The 16,610-nt window shown below is 56.6% G+C and overlaps 1 protein-coding gene across 8 annotated transcripts in view; it reads left to right on the top strand.

Moving 5' to 3' along the window:
- The first annotated feature begins 10,030 nt into the window (after window positions 1-10,030).
- The window catches only part of TMEM179 (transmembrane protein 179), a 36,442-nt gene continuing 29,862 nt past the window's right edge, over window positions 10,031-16,610 (top strand). For 5 of the 8 annotated variants that reach the window (XR_006282403.1, XR_006282405.1, XR_006282402.1 and 2 more), the window contains exon 1: window positions 10,049-10,491. Coding sequence is in view for 3 of the 8 variants with exons in the window: in XM_038406826.2 (XP_038262754.1) it covers window positions 10,190-10,491 (302 nt within the window). In the remaining 5 variants the exon portion in view is untranslated. Of the gene's footprint in view, window positions 10,492-16,610 lie in introns of all 8 variants that reach the window. The other 3 variants (XM_043517753.1, XR_006282401.1, XM_043517754.1) reach the window with 3 other exon arrangements.

Here is a 16,610-nt window from a genome sequence, read left to right as displayed (position 1 = left end):
AGAACTCTCTTGCCCCACACTTGGATACCCACACACTAAACCCCTTCACACTTGGATCCTTCTGAGGTGAGCCTGCCTTCCCCATGACTGGATTGGGTGCCAGGGCTGACTGTGTGTGCAAAACTCTCCCTCTCACTTGCTATCTTGGTGTGCCTGGTGCAGAGGGGCAGGGACCCAGGGTGTTTCTGGGACAGGCCTGGGGCTTGTGTTGCATGTGTCATGTCATGGTTGGGTGCAGCCTTACTGTCGAGTCCATGTCTTAGCAGGGGGTGGGATGGGCTGCAGGGTGATCTCCCACCTCTATGCAGCCACTGGCCTGCATTCTCCACTGCTGTGCTGGAGCCTCCAGATTTATTTATTGACAAATAAAATATGCAGAATTTCAAAATGTGCACAGAATTTTTAATATTTTGATGCAGAAATCCCTCAGGAGTATAATACAAGTTGCTTTCAGGAGGGACATGGCAAATAGTTTATCTATTTGAAAGTGCAGAGGAAATTTAGGTAGCCAGAAAATAATTAATTTCCGAAGACTTGGAATTTGACTGGAAGGCTGACACTTATGCAAAGGGCCATTAGATATTTAATGACCATAAGGAGCTAAGACTTTGCATTTAAGTCTCATCTGACAGCACCTTCAGCTGCCCAGTAGCCTTTACAGAAATGTTGGAGCATTGATTAGTTCACAGTCAGAACAAAACCTAGGGAATCATCACTATTTTTTGCAGCATCTGTGTTTGCCTTATCCATCTCCCACACAAGTACTGACCAGATCTAGTGTTGTATTGTTTATGGAATTGAATGAGATTTCATTGGCTGCATGACCTCAGCCTATCATGTGGCATGATGCTTTAGTTTGAGCAGCAACAAGTTAAGCTCCAGGGGCAAGAGAATGGTTGGATAATGTTCTGTTTTCATCCACAATGGCTTCTTTTATCAAAAGAGATGCAGCATTAGAACTTCACTCTAGCTCCAGTTTTGCTCAGTCAGACTCAATGATTTCCCATTCTACTGCTCTCTCTTCAATTCTCCTCTCCTTTATTTTATCCCAGTCTTCCACATTACTTTCAGATTCTCTTCAACTCTGTGATGCTGGCCTATCATCTTTCCTGATGCCAGGACAACCTCTGGGGTACATCAAATACAGTGCTTGGATTTTAGTTCTGTCCACACAAGAATTGGAAGAATTTGGCATTGGATACTCAAAAGTGTATTGACCATCCTTGCCACTCGCCCAGTCTCCCTCGAAGCCACATTACAGCAGCATCAACATATGCCATTTTGGCCATGCATGTCCTAGGTTCACCATCATTCCCTCCCCTGTTATTTTTAGGGTACTAAAAATGTTGTTTTCCTTTGTTGCAACCAGAAGCTTCAGTTTCATCCTAAGCCTAGTGTGTGATGTTTGAAGTCTGCCAGTCACTGATAGCTTCTGCTGTTTTGAAAAGCAAAAGAAATGACAGCATTTTTTAAAAAGATGTTTTCTCTCAGCTGAGTCTTGACTTCAATTCAGCTGTGAGTGGAATGGAAAATGTTTGTTTTTCTTGGGCTATCAAAACACAGTGGTCAATGCGTTTGGACATGTTAATGACATTCAGTTGTCTTGTGATAACTGCTTCGTTAACGTCAATCACCACTGCACCTTCTCAGCCTGTAATCTCTGGAAGACAAGACAGATTTGGTTCCAGAATGGAGGCACTTAAAATGTTTTTTTCCCCCCCACAAAAAGTGAAAAATGTCAAGATACTCCTAGATGAGATGTGCTGAGAGATTCATCCTGCTGCAGGTAGTTGCAAAGAAAGGCATATTTGACAGGCTGCTGACAGTTAGGGTATTTTGTCTATAGACCCTCTGAACTAGTGGCTGTCACCTTCTTAAATATAGTGATTATCATAAGAACCCTTTTCCAAAATGTGGTACTTATGGTAATTATGCCAGTGTCAGTACTGAATGCTTGATGCTGGGACACTTGCCATAGTTATCAGAGGGCAGCCTTCCTGGGGCAATGCTTGTCAAACTATTATTATTAATTAGTATTAATATTAATAATTAATTTAATATAATATAAAAATAGAATATAATCTTTATCTCGTTTGTAGCATCTAATGAGAAGATTGAGCCTTTGTGAAGTATGCTTGTGAAATCTGTAGCCCTTGTGGCTGCAGATGTTATGAGCTGTTGTGACAGTGGCAGTTCTAGCTTGTTCTATTTGTCTGGAATGTGGCAATGTTGATCCCCTGGCAGACCCTTTCCAGACCTGTGTCTGTGTCTGATTCAAGATATAAACAAAACATTTCTGACACTGAGGTGGTGCTCATCTTTTAAATAAACAGTAATTAGTTTTTTGGACAACAGCAACCATGTATGGAAGATAAAAAAAAATGCTCTCAAAAATGTTTTTGCCTGATTAGTTAATTCATCAGCAACTTTTTACTGTAATAAAACATGTCTTAATGAGCTATCTGGAGGAGAGGAAATTAATCACTTATCTTAGAAATACCAACTTGAGAGCACTGCTTATGTCAGATAGAATAATTAATGACTTTAGAGGGAGCATGGAGGTGCACAGTCAAAAATGTACTCACCCATCAGTCACACTGTCAATCCAGTTCATACAGTTACTTGCCCCCTAGGAATTTAGACAGGAGAGATATGGGGGAAAGGGGAATACATCCAGACCTGGCATATCTGATCTTGATTTATCCTTTTTGTTTTCTGTTTATCAAAAAAGCTGCAGCAGCAAGTGATCTCACAGCATCTTTTGTTCATGTGAATTTTCTTTCAGGTAAATAAAAGGGAATTTACAAGCTTTGGACTTACTTCTGCATGATGCTGAACACACCCTCTCCATTCCCCAGCTAAAGTCCCTCTGGAGCTTATTCTCTTCAATAGGCAAAATTCATTTCATCTACCTAAAGCCTAAGTATTCTTTCTTTATGTGGTTATAGTAGAGAGGAGCTGGCAAGGGACAGCTACTCTCTGGGTTTGGCTACACAGCAGCTGGGAGGTGTAATTCCCAGTATGGGTGCATGTACGCATTCCAGCTCTTCTTGAGCTAGTGCACAAAAATAGCACACTGGCTGTGGTAGCATGGATGGTGGTTTGGGTTAGCCACCTGAGTACAATCCTGTCCAGCTCCCTGGCTATGTCCTTGGGCAGCTAGCCTGAGCCACTGCCCATGCCATGATGGCCACACCACTATTTTAAGGTGCTGGCTTGAGCTGAGCTACTATGTGTATGTCTAACCAACTGCTGTGTAGAAAAAAGCCTCTGAGCTCAGAGCTGGAGTGCTGAATCCCAGTGGCTACTACTCAGTGTGTGGGCTACAAAAGAAGCCACAACCTTTCTGGGCTACTTGTATGGGCCACTGTTTCTGCCACTGGAGCTGGACAAACATGCATTCAATGCCCGCTTCTCAGGCTGGTTCCCATTGCTTCCCTCCATGTTGACCGTGTATGTGAGCTATTGCAGGGTCTTCCCGCATAGTGCACAGGCAGGGTGGAGGCATTCTGCATACCTGCTTCAATGGTAGCTCCCTCATGGAGCCCCAGATGCCTGTTAAAGTATCACAAGCCTCTTGCTAACACACATAAGGGAGCAGTGCAAAGGGAAGCTCAGGCAGAAGTGGTCCATCAACCCACCAAAGCTGAAATATGGCGCTCAAGAAAACTACTAGTTTACGAGGTTTACAATGGTGTAGGTGACTTTATTCCAATGAAACAGCATTTTTTTTAGGTTTCAGAGTAGCAGCCATGTTAGTCTGTATTCGCAAAAAAGAAAAAGGAGGACTTGTGGCACCTTAGAGACTAACAAATTTATTTGAGCATAAGCTTTCGTGAGCTACAGCTCACTTACATTTGTTAGTCTCTAAGGTGCCACAAGTACTCCTTTTATTTTTAGCATTTTTTTTTATTATCTCACCTTCATGTGGCAAAGTTTCAAACAGACTTCGCTCTTTCCTAGAAGGAAATAATGTATATTAATTAAATTTAGATGCTCATTAAGAATTATGTGGGAGAGGTGTATAAGAAATACAGACATCCTGCCAAATGAGTGAGAGCTGAAAATCATGTTTTATTTTTCTGCACTGTATTATGTATGCCTTCCATTGGACCAGGTTCTGTGCCTAAATGTGTGACATGCTCCTTCACTAACAGTGTTATTCTTCATTTATGAACACCTTAACATGTCCTTTGCAATTTACATGTTAGCAAGACCTAGTTTATTAGCAAATGTAATTTTGGGATGCAAACTCTAATAGTGATTATCGCTTTCAACCTCTTCATTAGCTTTCTTATGAAATATGCAATTGGTGGTGTCAAGGTTCCTTCCCCACTCTGAACTCTAGGCTACAGATGTGGGGACCTGCATGAAAGACCCCCTAAGCTTATTCTTACCAGCTTAGGTTAAAAACTTCCCCAAGGTACAAACTTTGCCTTGTTCTTGAACAGTATGCTGCCACCACCAAGCGTTTTAAACAAAGAACAGGGAAAGAGACCACTTGGAGACGTCTTCCCCCAAAGTATCCCCCCCAAGCCCTACATCCCCTTTCCTGGGGAAGGCTTAATAATAATCCTCGCCAATTGGTATAGGTGAACACAGACCCAAACCCTTGGATCTTAAGAACAATGAAAAATCAATCAGGTTCTTAAAAGAAGAATTTTATTTAAAGAAAAGGTAAAAAAATCATCTCTGTAAAATCAGGATGGGTAAATACTTTACAGGGTAATCGGATTCAAACACAGAGAATCCCTTTAGGCAAAACCTTAAGTTACAAAAAGACACCAAAACAGGAATATACATTCCCTCCAGCACAGCTTATTTTACAAGCCATTAAACAAAAGGAAATCTAACGCATTTTCTAGCTAGATTACTTACTAACTTTACATGAGTTGTAAGGCTGCATTCCTGATATGTTCCCGGCGAAAGCATCACACAGACAGACAGACCCTTTGTTCCCCCCCCGGTTCCAGATTTCCCCTCATTGGTCATTTTGGGTCAGGTGCCAGCGAGGTTACCTTAGCTTCTTAACCCTTTACAGGTGAAAGGGTTTTGCCTCTGGCCAGGAGGGATGTTATAGCACTGTATACAGAAAAGTGGTTACCCTTCATTTATACCCTTTATAAATATAAAATTTATACCCTTTATAAATATAAAATACCCTTTATATTTATGACAGTTGGTATGATCCAGACATTCTACCAGCATAAGGCATAATACCCCCGAAGCTCCTGCTGGGTATACACCTGAAACTAACCCCTATCCTGGGTGTCACTCTAAGCAACAATTGAGCTTGATGTTGGCATTGATAGCCAAGTTAATTTCAGAAAATGCTGGATAGATGTGCAATATCAGGTTTCAAAGAAGGAATTTTCCAGTTCTGTCCATGTTGATAAATTGGAGGGGGTTCAAACAGAGCCATGAGAATGATTAAAAGATTGGAAAACATGCCTTATAGCGGCAAAGAGTCCTGTGGCACTTTATAGACTAATAGACGTATTGGAGCATAAGCTTTCGTGGGTGAATACCCACTTCATCATGCATCTGACGAAGTGGGTATTCACCCACCAAAGCTTATGCTCCAATACGTCTGTTAGTCTATAAGGTGCCACAGGACTCTTTGCCACTTTTACAGATTCAGACTAACACGGCTACCCCTCTGATACTTAATACCTTATAGTGATAGACTCAAGGAGTTCAAGCTATTTAGCTTATTAAAGAGAAGGTTATGACTTGATCACAATCTATAAATACCTACATGAGGAACAGAAACATGGGGCTCTTCAGTCTAGCAGATAAAGATCCAATGGCTGAAGCTAGACAAATCCAATCTGGAAAGAAAGTGCACATTTCTAACAGTGAGGATAATTAAACACTGGAACACCTTACCAATGGGTGTGGTGGATTCTCCATCACTGGCAATTTTTAAATCAAGATCACGTTTTTCTAAAAGATATACTCTAGTCTGAATAGAAAATTAATTCAGAGAACTCGTATGACCTGTGTTATACAGGAGGTCAGACTAGATGACCACAATGGTCCCTTCTGGCCTTAAAATCTATGAATCCAGGGCTTATTTTCTTCCAGACAGAGTGATGAAAAAATTCTCTGTGAACCTAGCTCTGCTTGAAATAGAGTTTAGCAGCCATAAACTTTCTGTCTCATCCCTACACTGAAATATCAACCAATTCTGATCTACTAAGAGACTGCTTTGGTGACTTCTCTGTTCCCAAATGGCCAGGCCAGAGCTCCATAATTCATCATACAAAATTGAAATAAAATATTTGAGGGTCAGAGACTGTTAAGGGTCAGAAAAAATGCCCTAACACCTCTAATCAAATAGAGACTTTTTGAACAAAGTTTCTATTCTACAACAAGGGTATTTGGGGCTGTCAAGGCTGATTCCCCACTCTGGCACTTTGAGTGCACAAGGTGGAGGCCTGCAAGGATTTTAAAAATTAATACTGGCCATTCCAGGCTCGTATTAAACTGTCAAGGCTACAGCTTTTCTCTGACCTTGGCTTGGTAAACGCTGCCACCAACCAAATGCAACCCCCCTTTTTTTGGAACCCAGGAAGGCACACTTGGGAATTCCTTCCTGTGGGTACCCTCAAGCCCTTTCATCCCCCAGAGAAGAGCTGAGAAAGAAAACAAAGGAAATTAGCTGTTGCCATCAGCTAATTAAACAACATGCACAAACCTCTTAGGACACCAAAAATCCAATCCTGTTCTTAAAAAGGTAAATTATTTTAAAAACAAAAGAAAGAAAATACACCAGGAACTTAGGCTTTTGTTAGATTTAAAAAAGCCACTTACAAAAATTAAACATCAAGAATAACTTTCTTGAGGTCCACCTTAAAGGTTACAGCAAAACAAAAGCATTTGAGGTTAGCACAGAGGAGTCCACAAGCCTTACAAAATAAAAGAAATAAACCTTATTGCGTCTTTCTAGACATTCCTCATCTACTTACATATCTGGGGTTTCAGATAAGTAGATTCGAGGTCTGAATTGATGCTTTTTCATACCTGGTTTTAAAGCTGCTTACAGCATTGCTGCTCTGTGTTTCCGCTCTCCGGAAAACAACAACAGACACAAAGGGAAATTTTTTTCCCAATTTTAAAAAGTTCTAGCCATCCCATTGGCTCTTTTGGTCAAGTGACCACTCCTTTCCTTTTACCTGTGGGCTTGTTACCCTTTACAGGTAAAGCAAGTAGAGAACAGCTACTAAGAGGAATTTTACAGCTAACTGTCTGGCAGGGTGTCCATAAAAGAGAGCTACCCCACCTTTGTTTATCACAGGGGCCTATACAAGAAATATTCTTTCCCTACTAGTGCAGAGAAAGACTTTAAGGTAATACTGCCTGGATATGATTTACAATATGAATGAATTCATTTATTCAATGGAAACCCAATCAGCATGCACCTCTACCTAAAGCTAATACGGTCACAGACACTTGGAAAAGTAGCAGCTATATTTTCTAACAGATTCACCAGTGCTGTTTCAGGTCTGTATCGAAAGCTGCTTACATAAGAGTAGAGAAATAATTGTATTTTAGCAAAAGGGCTCCTGCATACCTAAATTTGAGGTCCCAGATCTTTCATCTAGTATAAGAAGGCCCACTCTCAGTCTCTTCCTCCACCAAACGCAAATGACATGATGCATGATTGATGTTGAGATTTGGAATGAGATAGGAAGGGATTAGAAATCATGTGTGTTGCAGGGATAAACTGGGATTGGGGTGATCTGTGATTTGGGAGGAGTTGGGATTAGGGGTGATCTAATGTTGTGGGGATGAGTGGAGATTAGGAGGTGAGTTGAAATGGGGAATGAGTTGGGATTAGGTGTGACGTGATTTGGGATGAGCTGGGATTGGAGTGATCTGTGTTCTGGGAAGTAGGAAGTGAGCTCAGATGGGGGATGAGTTGGTGTGAGAAGGGGAGTAGCATGTGTGCACAGGACAACAATTTGCTGAAGATGAATTAAATCTCACTACCTGTGGTGTCTCCTTGCAGCCCTGCTGTGCTGTGCACTGTCCTTACCCTCCCCCTTATGCTGGCACAGATTTGTGCAGATCAGGTTCTCATCTGATGTTCCCTGAAGTCAATGAGAATCTTTGCAAATGGGTTTTGGATGGTCCCTATGGGCTCACTTGTGATCAGTGGTTGCATGCCCACACAAAGGCGTAAGGAAGTCCCTTCCTCCTGCATGTGATTTACTACATTGCCATAATCTGCATAGGGAGACTAGGGGAAGGAGAGAGAGCAGCTGCTGCTAAGCTATTATTCTCCTCCTGTGCAGGTGACCAAGATTTATTTGGAAATCAGTAAGTAATAATGCACACAATATAATGGAAGTGCAGTTGAAATGCACAGAGCTAGATCTCACACCAGTGTTGATCTGGCATAACTCCACGGGCGCTGATGAAGCGAGGCCAATGCAGAATGGATGTAAATGAGACCAGCTTCATCCCCACAGGGCCAGATCCTGTACCCTTCTTACAGTGTCATTCAGCAGTAACTCCACCAAAGTGATTTCGAGCTGACACACCCAGTATAAGGAATTGCAGAATCAGGTCTGTGGCCTCTCTCCCTGTGAGGGGCTCCTGGGGTTTATCCAGGCACGAAACTGGCCCATGTCTGTATGTGAGGCCCAGGGCTGGATGCAGTTCTGCAGTGACTTGTATGCAGAGCAGCAGAGCTGTCTGTGGTGCTGATGCGAGCTTGCTCTGTAGCAGAGGCAGTTTTTATCTTTTTTCCACTGGGGCAGCTCCTCCGGCACTTCAAACCCCAGCCCGTCCTGCCAGAACGGCTGAGTCCAGCAGCTGGATCCTGCCAATTTTTGGTCCTAATCTCCCCGATTTCACTGTCTAGCCAGAAAACAAGTGTAGCTGCTCCTTCTGGGCTAAAAATGTCTGGACCCTGATGCAACCTGGTGATGCTACTACAACTTCATTGTGGTACCTGGCTCCTGCTTGGTCTAGTATGTTTTTCTAGCTCACACCCCTAAATTCTGCCAGCTAAATAGAGGAAAAATGGCAGCTGCTCCCTATTGCATGTCCCCTTACAAAACAACAAAAGTGGGTTGGATCTTGCTGGAGTTTTCAAGTGCTTCCGTGCCAGGATGTATCAGGGACTAACTTTTATAGTGGACGAGGAGTGTGTATTTATGCAGTAAAATGTAGTGGCTTATGGCCAAAATATCTGGTCTATCCATCATGGCCCAGGTGTCAGCTCGAGGTATTTGCATTGATGTTGCTCTTGCAGTGGGATGTGTTGGAGTCCGGCTTGTTTCTCGTCCAGGACAAGTGGCAACATGTGTTGCCTGTTTTGGCGATACGGTCTGGTTACTAAAGGCCCGAACCTGCTAATCCCCAGCAGGCGGTAGGTGCTGAACGTGCGATTTGGACTGTTACTGAATAGGGAGCTGGATTTTTGCTGTGGAAGTGGAGCCGATGCAATTTCCCTTAATTTAACGGCCAGACCCATGGGGTTAGGGATTGAAAATAGAGCAGGTCAGCGGCTGGGACCCAAATCTTTGTGCTGGGGCGCAGGCCCGGTAGGCAGGCAAGGAGAGGCGAGACACGCTCTCCACACAGGATTGGGTCGGGGCTAGGGTGACCAGATGTCCCGATTTTATAGGGACAGTCCCGATTGTTTGGGTCTTTTTTCTTATATAGGCTCCTATTACCCCCGACCCGCTGTCCCGATTTTTCACACTTGCTGTCCGGTCACGCTAGTCGGGGCAAGGCCAAGTCTTGGTAGGCGGCAGGTGCTGGGTGTAGGTGGCTCAGCTGGGCTGGGACCAGCAGGGACCGGGTACTGGAGGCGCACAGGGCTGGGGCTGGACAGCGGCTCCGTTCAGCCAGCGGGCTCTGCGGGGCTCAGCGCCCCAGGCGGGCTGGCTGCAGACCGGGGGGGGGCGTTTGCAGCCCTGTTGTCCTGGGCCGAGGCCGGCTCCGGCTGCCCGCGGCGCCGGGGGGCGGCGACACCCACCCTCCAGGCCTGGATCTTCGGGGGCGGGCAGCCGCTGCGGGCCGGAGGGCGGCTGCGCCGTGAGGCCCCAGAGGGGAGGCTGGGCTCGCTCTGGAGCTGGGTGGCGCCGCCGGGCCGCGGCTCCCGGCCTCCCGCGCTCAGCCCGGGGGAGGGGCCCCCAGCGCGCAGCCTCCCCGCCCCCGGCCGGCTCCCGCCATGGCGCTGAGCGACCTGCTCTTCGCCCAGTGCGTCGGCTGCTTCCTGGCCTCCCTCTGCAGCGCCGTGGCGCTGGTGCCGCTGTCCGAGAACGGCCGCGACTGCCGCGGCCGCTGCCTGCTCTTCACCGAGGGCCTGTGGCTCAGCGCCAACCTGACGGCGGAGCGGCAGCGCTTCACGGTGCAGGACTGGGGGCCCCCGGCCGCCTGCCGCTTCAGCGTCTCCGCCGCGCTGCTCTCGCTGCTGCTGGCCGCCGCGCAGGCCGGGCGGGCCCTCTTCTCCCTCTGCAGGGGCCACGAGGAGTAAGTGAGGGGGACCCACCCCCAGAGCCTGCGCCCCCCCCAGAGCCTGCGCCCCCCCCAGAGCCTGCGCCCCCCAGAGCCTGCGCCCTGCCAGAACCTGAGCCCCCCCCAGAGCCTGCCCCCTGCCAGAGCCTGCCCCCTGCCAGAGCCTGCCCCCCCCGCCAGAGCCTGCCCCCCCCGCCAGAGCCTGCGCCCCCCCCAGAGCCTGCGCCCCCCAGAGCCTGCCCCCTGCCAGAACCTGAGCCCCCCCCAGAGCCTGCCCCCCCCAGAGCCTGCGCCCCCCAGAGCCTGCGCCCTGCCAGAACCTGAGCCCCCCCAGAGCCTGAGCCCCCCCAGAGCCTGCCCCCTGCCAGAACCTGAGCCCCCCCCAGAGCCTGCGCCCCCCCCCAGAGCCTGCGCCCCCCCCCAGAGCCTGCGCCCCCCCCCAGAGCCTGCGCCCTGCCAGAACCTGAGCCCCCCCAGAGCCTGAGCCCCCCAGAGCCTGCCCCCTGCCAGAACCTGAGCCCCCCCCAGAGCCTGCGCCCCCCGCCAGAGCCTGCCCCCCCCAGAGCCTGAGCCCCCTGCCAGAGCCCCCTGCCAGAACCTGAGCCCCCCCCAGAGCCTGCCCCCTGCCAGAACCAGAGCCCCCCAGAGCCTGCGCCCCCTGCCAGAGCCTGCGCCCCCTGCCAGAGCCTGCGCCCTGCCAGAACCTGAGCCCCCCCAGAGCCTGCGCCCCCCCCAGAGCCTGCCCCCTGCCAGAGCCTGCGCCCCCCCCAGAGCCTGCGCCCTGCCAGAGCCTGCCCCCTGCCAGAGCCTGCCCCCTGCCAGAGCCTGCGCCCCCTGCCAGAGCCTGAGCCCCCCAGAGCCTGCCCTCTGCCAGAACCTGAGCCCCCCAGAGCCTGCCCCCCCCCAGAGCCTGCGCCCCCTGCCAGAACCTGTGCCCCCCAGAGCCTGAGCCCCCCAGAGCCTGCCCCCCCCTTCCAGAACCTGAGCCCCCCCAGAGCCTGCCCCCCCCTGCCAGAGCCTGCCCCCCCAGAGCCTGCGCCCCCTGCCAGAGCCCCCCGCCAGAGCCTGCGCCCCCCGCCAGAGCCTGCGCCCCGCCAGAGCCTGCGCCCCGCCAGAACCTGAGCCCCCCCAGAGCCTGAGCCCCCCAGAGCCTGCCCCCTGCCAGAACCTGAGCCCCCCCCAGAGCCTGCCCCCTGCCAGAGCCTGCGCCCCCCAGAGCCTGCCCCCCCTGCCAGAGCCTGCCCCCCCCAGAGCCTGCGCCCCCTGCCAGAGCCCCCTGCCAGAGCCTGCGCCCCCCCAGAGCCTGCGCCCCCTGCCAGAGCCTGCGCCCCCTGCCAGAGCCTGCGCCCCCTGCCAGAGCCTGTGCCCTGCCAGAACCAGAGCCCCCCCTGCCAGAGCCTGCCCCCCCTGCCAGAGCCTGCCCCCCCTGCCAGAGCCTGCGCCCCCCCAGAGCCTGCGCCCCCCCAGACCCAGAGCCCCCCCAGACCCAGAGCCCCCCCCGAGCCTGCCCCCTGCCAGAACCAGAGCCCCCCCGAGCCTGCCCCCTGCCAGAGCCTGCCCCCTGCCAGAGCCTGCGCCCCCCAGAGCCTGCGCCCCCCAGAGCCTGCCCCCCCCGAGCCTGCGCCCCCTGCCAGAACCTGCGCCCCAGAGCCTGCGCCCCCTGCCAGAGCCTGCCCCCTGCCAGAGCCTGCCCCCCCCAGAGCCTGCGCCCCCCAGAGCCTGCCCCCTGCCAGAACCAGAGCCCCCCCAGAGCCTGCCCCCCCCTGCCAGAGCCTGCGCCCCCCAGAGCCTGCGCCCTGCCAGAACCTGAGCCCCCCCAGAACCAGAGCCCCCCCAGAGCCTGCCCCCTGCCAGAACCAGAGCCCCCCCGAGCCTGCGCCCCCCCAGAGCCTGCCCCCTGCCAGAACCAGAGCCCCCGCCAGAGCCTGCGCCCCCCGCCAGAGCCTGCCCCCCCTGCCAGAGCCCCCTGCCAGAGCCTGCGCCCCCCAGAGCCTGCGCCCCCTGCCAGAACCTCAGCCCCCCCAGCGCCTGCCCCCCGCCAGCGCCTGCCCCCCCCGCCAGCGCCTGCGCCCCCCAGAGCCTGCGCCCCGCCAGAACCTGAGCCCCCCCAGAGCCTGAGCCCCCCAGAGCCTGCCCCCTGCCAGAACCTGAGCCCCCCAGAGCCTGCCCCCCCTGCCAGAGCCTGCCCCCCCCAGAGCCTGCGCCCCCTGCCAGAGCCCCCTGCCAGAGCCTGCGCCCCCCAGAGCCTGCCCCCTGCCAGAACCTGAGCCCCCCCAGAGCCTGCGCCCCCCAGAGCCTGCGCCCCCCAGCGCCTGCCCCCTGCCAGAGCCTGCGCCCCCTGCCAGAGCCTGCGCCCCCTGCCAGAGCCTGCCCCCCCTGCCAGAGCCTGCGCCCCCCCAGAACCAGAGCCCCCCCAGAGCCTGCCCCCTGCCAGAACCAGAGCCCCCCCGAGCCTGCCCCCTGCCAGAGCCTGCCCCCTGCCAGAGCCTGCGCCCCCCAGAGCCTGCGCCCCCCAGAGCCTGCCCCCCCCGAGCCTGCGCCCCCTGCCAGAGCCTGCGCCCCCTGCCAGAGCCTGCGCCCCCTGCCAGAGCCTGCCCCCTGCCAGAGCCTGCGCCCCCCAGAGCCTGCCCCCTGCCAGAACCAGAGCCCCCCCAGAGCCTGCCCCCCCCTGCCAGAGCCTGCGCCCCCCAGAGCCTGCGCCCCGCCAGAACCTGAGCCCCCCCAGAACCAGAGCCCCCCCAGAGCCTGCCCCCTGCCAGAACCAGAGCCCCCCCAGAGCCTGCCCCCTGCCAGAGCCTGCCCCCCGCCAGAGCCTGCGCCCCCCGCCAGAGCCTGCGCCCCCCGCCAGAGCCTGCCCCCCCTGCCAGAGCCCCCTGCCAGAGCCTGCGCCCCCCAGAGCCTGCGCCCCCCAGAGCCTGCCCCCTGCCAGAACCTCAGCCCCCCCAGCGCCTGCCCCCCGCCAGAGCCTGCGCCCCCCGCCAGAGCCTGCGCCCCCCGCCAGAGCCTGAGCCCCCCCAGAGCCTGAGCCCCCCAGAGCCTGCCCCCTGCCAGAACCTGAGCCCCCCAGAGCCTGCCCCCCCTGCCAGAGCCTGCCCCCCCCAGAGCCTGCGCCCCCTGCCAGAGCCCCCTGCCAGAGCCTGCGCCCCCCAGAGCCTGCCCCCTGCCAGAACCTCAGCCCCCCCAGAGCCTGAGCCCCCCAGCGCCTGCCCCCCGCCAGAGCCTGCGCCCCCTGCCAGAGCCTGCCCCCTGCCAGAACCTGAGCCCCCCCAGAGCCTGCGCCCCCCAGAGCCTGAGCCCCCCAGCGCCTGCCCCCTGCCAGAACCAGAGCCCCCCCAGAGCCTGCGCCCCCTGCCAGAGCCTGCCCCCTGCCAGAACCAGAGCCCCCCCAGAGCCTGCCCCCCCTGCCAGAGCCTGCGCCCCCCCAGAGCCTGCGCCCCCCCAGAACCAGAGCCCCCCCAGAACCAGAGCCCCCCCAGAGCCTGCCCCCTGCCAGAACCAGAGCCCCCCCGAGCCTGCCCCCTGCCAGAGCCTGCCCCCTGCCAGAGCCTGCGCCCCCCCAGATCCTGCCCCCCCGCCAGAGCCTGCCCCCCCCAGAGCCTGCTCCCTGCCAGAACCTGAGCCCCCCAGAGCCTGCCCCCTGCCAGAGCCTGCCCCCCGCCAGAACTTGAGCCCCCCGCCAGAGCCTGCGCCCCCTGCCAGAACCTGCCCCCTGCCAGAGCCTGCGCCCCCCCGAGCCTGAACCCCACCAGAGCCCCCCAGAGCCTGAACCCCCCCCGAGCCTGCCCCCTGCCAGAGCCTGAGCCCCCTGCCAGAGCCTGAGCCCCCTGCCAGAGCCCCGCCAGAGCCTGAGCCCCCCGCCAGAGCCTGAGCCCCCCGCCAGAGCCTGCGCCCCCCCCGAGCCTGCGCCCCCCTGAGCCTGAACCCCCCCGAGCCTGAACCCCCCCAGAGCCCCCCACAGCCTGAACCCCCCCAGAGCCCCCCCGAGCCTGCGCCCCCGCCAGAGCCTGCGCCCCCCCGAGCCTGCGCCCCCCCGAGCCTGCGCCCCACCAGAGCCCCCCCAAGCCTGAGCCCCCCCGAGCCTGAGCCCCCTGCCAGAGCCTGCCCCCTGCCAGAGCCTGCGCCCCCCAGAGCCTGCGCCCCCCACAGCCTGCCCCCTGCCAGAACTTGAGCCCCCTTCCAGAGCCTGCGCCCCCCCCCAGAGCCTGCGCCCCCCACAGCCTGCCCCCCCCACAGCCTGCCCCCTGCCAGAACTTGAGCCCCCCCCAGAGCCTGCGCCCCCCCAGAGCCTGCGCCCCACCAGAGCCCCCCAGAGCCTGCGCCCCCCCCAGAGCCTGCGCCCCCCAGAGCCTGCCCCCTGCCAGAACCAGAGCCCCCCAGAGCCTGCCCCCCCGCCAGAGCCTGCCCCCCCCAGAGCCTGCTCCCTGCCAGAACCTGAGCCCCCCAGAGCCTGCCCCTGCCAGAACTGCCCCCCCCAGAGCCTGCCCCTCTGCCAGAGCCTGCCCCCCCCAGAGCCTGCCCCCTGCCAGAACTTGAGCCCCCCCAGAGCCTGCGCCCCCCGCCAGAGCCTGCGCCCCCCAGAGCCTGCTCCCTGCCAGAACCTGAGCCCCCCAGAGCCTGCCCCCCCCCAGAGCCTGAGCCCCCCCAGAGCCTGCGCCCCCTGCCAGAGCCTGCGCCCCCTGCCAGAGCCTGCCGCCCCCCCAGAGCCTGAACCCCCCCCGAGCCCCCCAGAGCCTGCCCCTCCGCCAGAGCCTGAGCCCCCTGCCAGAGCCTGAGCCCCCTGCCAGAGCCTGCGCCCCCCCGAGCCTGCGCCCCCCGAGCCTGAACCCCACCAGAGCCCTCCAGAGCCTGAACCCCCCCCGAGCCTGCGCCCCCTGCCAGAGCCTGCGCCCCCCCGAGCCTGCCCCCTGCCAGAGCCTGCGCCCCCCCGAGCCTGCGCCCCCCTGAGCCTGAACCCCACCAGAGCCCCCAGAGCCTGAACCCCCGCCAGAGCCTGAACCCCTGCCAGAGCCCGCGCCCCCCCGAGCCTGCCCCCCGCCAGAGCCTGCCCCCCGCCAGAGCCTGCCCCCCCCAGAGCCTGAGCCCCCTGCCAGAGCCTGCCTCCTGCCAGAGCCCCCCAGAACCTGCCCCCTGCCAGAGCCTGCCCCCTGTCAGACCCCCTGCCAGAGCCTGCGCCCCCCAGAGCCTGCCCCCTGCCAGAGCCTGCGCCCCCCAGAGCCTGCCCCCGCCAGAACTGCACCCCCCAGATCCTGCCCCCTGCCAGAACCTGAGCCCCCCCAGAGCCTGCCCCCTGCCAGAGCCTGCGTCCCCCAGAGCCTGCCCCCTGCCAGAACCTGCCCCCCCCAGAACCTGCCCCCGCCAGAACTGCACCCCCCAGAGCCTGCCCCCCTGCCAGAGCCTGCCCCCTGCCAGAGCCTGAGCCCCCCCAAATCCTGCCCCCTGCCAGAACCTGAGCCCCCCCAGATCCTGCCCCCTGCCAGAACTGCACCCCCCCATCTTGTCCCCTCGGAACCAGCCCCCCGAACCTGCCCCCTGCCAGAACCTGCACCCCCCCAACTTGTCCCCTCGGAACCAGCCCCCCAAACCTGCCCCCTGCCAGAACCTGCAACCCCCTCCAACTTGTCCCCTCGGAACCAGCCCCCCGGAACCTGCCCCCTGACAGAACCTGCACCCCCCCCAACTTGCCCCCTGACAGAACCTGCACCTCCCCAACTTGCCCCCTCAGAACCACCCCCCCAGAACCTGCCCCTTCCAGAATCTGATCCCCCCAACATGCCCCCTACCAGAACCTGTGCCCCCCAAACCCAACTTGTCCCCTCAGAACTAGCCCCCCAATCCTGCCCCCCTGCCGGAACCTGCCCCTGCCCAAGTTGCCCCCTCAGAACCAGTCCTCCAAACCTGCACCCCCCCAGAACCAGAACCCTGCCAGAATCTGAGCCCCCCGAAGCTTCCCCCTGCCAGAACCAGCACCTCCCAACTTGCCCCCTCAGAACGAGCCCCCCAGAACCTTCCCCCTGCCAGAACCTTTGCCCCCTCAGAACTTGCCCCCTACCAGAACCTGCGCCCCGCAAACCCAACTTGTCCCCTCAGATCTAGCCCCCCAAACCTGCTCCCTGCCTGAACCTGCACCCCCCAAC

Source organism: Dermochelys coriacea, chromosome 6 (genome assembly GCF_009764565.3).
Source record: "Dermochelys coriacea isolate rDerCor1 chromosome 6, rDerCor1.pri.v4, whole genome shotgun sequence".
NCBI classification, from domain to species: Eukaryota; Metazoa; Chordata; order Testudines; family Dermochelyidae; genus Dermochelys; species Dermochelys coriacea.
This window is presented reverse-complemented; position numbering and strand designations above follow the sequence as displayed.